Source organism: Squalius cephalus, assembly GCF_949319135.1.
Source record: "Squalius cephalus genome assembly, chromosome: 7".
NCBI lineage: Eukaryota > Metazoa > Chordata > Actinopteri > Cypriniformes > Leuciscidae > Squalius > Squalius cephalus.
Window position 1 is genome coordinate 46,033,907 of NC_137128.1, and position 6,000 is coordinate 46,039,906.

A 6,000-nucleotide genomic window follows, 5' to 3' on the forward strand; every position below is an offset into this window, starting at 1 on the left:
TACACATTCTACATTGAATAAAAAAGAAAATCAAATGTGTTTTTAAAAGTAGTATTATTTTATACAGAAATAAATTATTTATAATTCAGATGAGAATAAAGTTAAAGTTAATTAAAATTTTAAGGAAACAAATATATTTATCTGAAATATAGCAAATTAATTTTAAATTCATTCAGGTTACCAAACATATCTCAAGGTCTTTTGAATAAAGGCTGGCAGTCTTTCATCATCAGCTGTTGTTGTGGACTATATACTGGAGAAGTATTTGTTCTCCATTTGAGTGAGATGTTTTTATGTGGCTAATTGAGCAAAGTGCTTCCATATATTTTATTATTATTAGTATTAGTTCAAGAATAAAATAAAAATATCGGATTGATATCGGTATCGGCAAATAGCCAAAGCTGCGGCATCGGTATCGGTATCGGAAGTGAAAAAGTGGTATCGGGACATCCCTAGTTAAAATTCAAACGATACCCAACCCGGCACCATCTCAGTAGAAAAGGAAGTTTGAGAGCTTCTTTTCCCGATTTACCTTGCAACCCTTTAGGAAGATCCATGGTCTTCACCAGCTCCTCTGCTATATCATAAGTGTTGAGTCCACTCAGCTTCTTTTCCCAGAACAGCTGTGAAATAAACAGGTCAAAGGTCATCAGCACTGCTGGTGTTACAGGGACTAATTGACCAGGTGTGCGTTTCCCAAAGCCAACTGTGTTCGCTACTAATAGAGTTCAATGGAACTTGCAATCATAGTTAGCTAACAATGTGTCTGGGAAACACACCCCAGGTTGATTTAGTGTGTGTTCACACTTGGCATGTTTGGTTTGGTTAAAACTAACCCTAGTGCGATTGCTCTGTTAGTGCGGTTTCATTTGAAAAAGTGTGAACGCTGCCGTCTGAACCAAACAAGCTGACGAGACGCTGAAAAGAGGAGTCTCAATCCCCTTCCTAATGAGCTCTGATGCGGATCGAATGAAATGAACGCTAGACGGACCAAAGACAGGAAGACGTTTGAACGAATCATTTGAATGAATGACTCACTCATTAAGACGGTCCCCTGCCGCCACCTACTGGTGATTTATCCATCACACATTTCTTATTTGTATATTCAAAAAATATTTAAAACAATCTCATAACATTATTTAAAGGTGCACTGTGTAATAATAATAATAATACGTTTATTTTATATAGCGCCTTTCAGAAAACTCAAGGTCGCTTTACAATAAAGTACAAATAAACATGACATAGAAACGATACAAATAAACTGAGAAGGATAACATAATAGATAGAGGTACATATACATAAAATCAGATCATAGAGTCAGGGAAACAAGTAGCAAAAAGATATGTTTTAAACGGACAGTATGGAATTTTTCACCACTAGGGGTCGCTAACCTCTTTACAATAACAAAGGTGTAGTTTGATGACGCAACATTTGCTAAGAATTATGGATCTTGTCGTCAACGTCAAGCCGACCGATCTAATAATGTTTATGGATGACTGAATACATCGATGCTTTTATCATGACTGTGATATGAAGCAGTTCGGGTTTGCTAAGAGACAGCGATCAGCTCCACACGCGACGCGAGTCCCGCGGATATAAAAGGAATATGGACATTTCATTCTACCGAACTACACGTGCAGAATTACTACTCACAGGTCAGTTTATTAGACACATTAAACTTGTGAGGTAACGCAGCGCTGTTTCACCTAGTCTAACATTACATTAGCACACTAAACTGCATTTGAATGTGTTGAAATTAATGTGTTAGTTTGTCTGTATGAGACTAGCAGTAAACTAGATCAACATTAGAATAACAGATCATATTCTAACATTTTATCATTGTTGAACTATATAACATTGATTAGTTTTATGTAAATGTGCTCACCTGTTTAATAAAGTACATGTAGGAGCGGTCGAAGTCTCGGACGTGGAGCTCTCGTTTATATACTGTCTATGGGAGCTCTCGGCATCTCAAACACTACGCTGATATTGATTCTCGTTTTAGTTCTCCTTTTTTATCCAAAGTCTGCTTGCCATGGTCCATAATGTTTGAACGAAACAACAACAGCGTGCAAATAGACATTGCAAACTACACAGTTGTCCACGTCTGTCGCCTTGGTTACTATCAGAGGGCTCTGGTTGCTATGGCAGTACGAGCGGAAACCAGGGACAACGCGGATATGACGCCATTGACGGCGACAAAATGGAAATAAAGAAACGTGCCGTGTCTAAAAATTAAATTACAAATTTCTCCTGGTTTGAAAGTTGTTGGAAACAGTCGGGATAATGCAAGTACACAACTAAAAAAAATATATAACATAGATATAGTGATTTTTGATATTTTTAAAGCAAAAAAGTTACATATTGTGCCTTTAAGTCAAGTCAAGTAAAGTATATTTGTATAGCGCTTTTCACAATACAGATTGTATCAAAGCAGCTTCACAGTATTAAATTAAAATAATACAACAAGGTTTGTTTCTAGTGAAATTTATTGATTGATAAAATTAAATTAAATATTCCCAAAATATCCCCAACTGAGCAAGCCAAAGGCAACAGTGGCAAGGAACCGAAAAACTCCATCAGGTGACCTAATGGAGAAAAAAAAACCTTGGGAGAACCCAGGCTCAGTCGGGGGCCAGTTCTCCTCTGGCGTTTATGAACTAGGTCGGATTTAACTGTAAGATTAAAAGTATTATATGAATGCCTGGCTGAAGAGATGCGTCTTTAATCTAGTTTTAAACTGGGAGAGCGAGTCTGAACAACGAACAGTATCAGGAAGACTATTCCAGAGTTTTGGAGCTAAATGTGAAAATGCTCTCCCTCCTTTGGTGGATCTGGATATCCAAGGTATGACCAAAAGCCTCGAATTTAGTGATCTTAAAGAGCGTGATGGATTATAGGGCGATAGAAGATCTGTTAAATAGACTGGAGCTAAGCCGTTTAGGGCTTTATAAGTCAGTAGCAATACCTTGTAATTAATACGGGACTTTATAGGTAGCCAATGTAGTGATGATAAAATCGGTGTTATATGATCATATTTTCTTGATCTAGTAAGAACTCTAGCGGCGGCATTTTGGACTAACTGTAGCTTGTTTATTGAGGATGCAGGACAACCAGCTAATAAAGCATTACAGTAATCTAGTCTCGAGGTCATGAACGCATGAACTAACTTTTCTGCATCAGAAACTGATAGCATGTTACGTAGCTTTAAGGTGGGTTTTGAAATCGTGTAACGATGAAAGGTCGCGGATGTATTGGGGAATAGAGTTGGGGCAGCGGTACAAAAAGCCCTTCCACCAAACGATGATAGTTTCTGCCTACGGATCGTCTACAGACCGGTATCGGAAGATCATAATGTGCCAACCTCGTCTGCATTGTGATACATCGTAGAAACGATTAATTTCGACACCCCTAATGTATGCATGTATATATATATATATATAAATACACACACACACATTACACACATCAGCTGTGCCGTTTACCTGTTTGGGCTGGTCCACAGCTTTCTGAGGGTCTGTCTTGACCTTGTTGCTGGGGTGATTTGTAACTTTGGTGACGGGCTGTTTAAAGATGGACGCTGTCTGACGGACCGGCAGTGATGTGTTCAGATCCGGTTTACCCTGAACATAAAACAGGCATCTCTTAGAAAACATTCAACATCAACACAACAAACAGATCCAGACAAAAGCATTACAGGAAACCAACCAGCTGACAAATTTGCTGAGTTTGATTTAAAGGAGTAGTTCACTTCAGAATAAAAATTTCCAGATCATTTACTCTCCCCCACGTCATCCAAGATGTCCATGTCTTTCTTTCTTCAGTCGAAAAGAAATGAAGGTTTTTGAGGAAAACATTCCAGGATTTTTCAATGGACTTCAATGGGGTCCAACAGGTCCAAATGTGAGTTTCAGTGCAGCTTCAAAGTCTCGACACGATCCAGTCGAGCAATAAGAGTCTCATCTAGACAAACCAGCGGACATTTATAACAAAATAAACATTTATATACTTTTAACCACTAATGCTCATCTTGCACTAGCTGCGATGCGTCACACATTACCTAATCAGGTTGAAAGGTCAAGCGTGACATAGGCGTAAGAACCGACCCAGTTTTTAACAAAGTGAATGTGCAAAGACGAATTCAAACGCCCTTTACCAAAAAAATAAAAGGTAAAAAAACGATGTCGAATGATTTTGAAGTTGGAGGAGAAAATGAGATTGAGTTTTTCGCCCTACCCTACATTTCTGAACCGGAACACGCGTGACCTTTCAACCTGATCACGTAATGCATGAAGTCGTGGACGTGCAAGACGAGCATTTGTGGTTAAAAGTATATAAATTAGGCCTGTAATCTCCCAGTCGATTAGTCGATTAATTGGTCGATACGTTCTTGCTCGACCAAAATTCTGATTGGTCGATTTTTTGCCGCGTTCATTTCATCAGGTGGAAAGCACTAATTGCTAATGGGGGTGTTTTCAGAGCGCCCCTGTTTCACAGGTAACAGTCTGTCTTCAGAACACCCCCCTTGTTTTCACTTCTTTTGGATTCGCCCAACCCACTGGAGAAGAGAGACAGATTGAAGAAAGTAGGCTACTAGAAGGTTTGCTACTTGATCTGGTTTGTTTAATAAACATTCTTTTTTTTATTATAGTGGACGTGCCTTCTGTTTAAGAGTAAAAGCTTTAAGTTAATAGTCTATTCGTGTCTCAGCCGCGAAGCTGAGCTCCTATGTTCGCGAGCTGCAATGAAATGATAGTGTCTGTCAGTTATTATAATACATATGACAAAAACAATTGTCTAAATTATGTTGCATATTCCTCAAAAGTTCTTGTGATGATGATATCACTAGTTGACAACATAGTACTATTTTCGGAAATCATAGGCTATGATCTGATATTGCGCGCAGATGCACGTGATGCAACACTGTCAGAGCCGACAGACTCGTGTGTCAAACTCATTTCAGTGCAAAATAATTAGGTCAAAAACGATTTAATATACTGCAAATAGCCTACTAGTTTATGTTTATTTATAATTCATTTAGGCGGACAACAAGGCTACCAAGTACTGCGCACAGTGCCAGCTAATTAATGCAACGTTTTTTTCCCTAACGTCATTTTTAGTCGAAAATTTCAGGACTTTAGTCGACCAAGATTTTCTTTGTTTGATTACAGCCCTAATATAAATGTTTATTTTGTTCTAAAATGTCCGCTGGTTTGTCTAGATGAGACTCTTATTCCTCGGCTGGATCGTGTCGAGACTTTGAAGCTGCACTGAAACTCACATTTGGACCCGTTGGACCCCATTGAAGTCCATTGGAAAATCCTGGAATGTTTTCCTCAAGAACTTCATTTCTTTTCGACTGAAGAAAGAAAGACGTGAACATCTTGGATGACGTGGGGGAGAGTAAATGATCAGGACACTGTACCGCTTCATGAACTCACCTTGCTCTGGCTGTTATCGTAGCGTATCCGCTGCCTGTTCTTGTTCAGTTTGCTCATGAGCATTTTCCCCGTGCGGAAATCGAAGGAGCTGAGATCCATGGAGTTCCCCAGATAACGCACCAGCTGTGGCTTACTCCGAAACTTCTTCCCTGTTGGACTAAGGAGGAAGGGAAAGTTCAAGAAATATTCATTATTGTCCAGGCAGACTTACATGTCCAAGCATCTTAAAACATGAAAACGCTTGCGTTTCACAAATAATTCTGTGCCAAACAATAAAAGATAAATCACCACACCATTTTCTAATGTAACAAATGGAAATAAACTAGGGATGCACGATATATATCGGCCACCATATCGGATATATGTTCATTTTTAATATTATTGTTATCGGTTCAATAAGAAGATGTCCGATATATTAAAGCCGATAAATTATGGATTATTTCCTTCAGCTGAGACGCTTCAGATGTGCACTGTTCAACATGATGGTTTTAAATTGCTTGAAATATTAATAGAATTATTTTTTGTAAGGAAAATTAGTCACAGGAGTGTAAAATTAATT

At 38.5% G+C, this 6,000-nt stretch overlaps 1 protein-coding gene across 5 annotated transcripts in view; it reads right to left on the reverse strand.

The window, feature by feature from the left end:
* mbd3a (methyl-CpG binding domain protein 3a) overlaps window positions 1-6,000 on the reverse strand; it is a 177,048-nt gene that overhangs the window by 169,772 nt on the left and 1,276 nt on the right. For all 5 annotated transcript variants that reach the window (XM_079876940.1, XM_079876939.1, XM_079876942.1 and 2 more), the window contains exons 2-4: window positions 5,442-5,598; window positions 3,486-3,623; window positions 533-623 (exon numbers count right to left, since the gene is read on the reverse strand). In XM_079876940.1, the coding sequence (XP_079733066.1) occupies window positions 533-623; window positions 3,486-3,623; window positions 5,442-5,598 (386 nt within the window). The remainder of the gene's footprint in view (window positions 1-532; window positions 624-3,485; window positions 3,624-5,441; window positions 5,599-6,000) is intronic.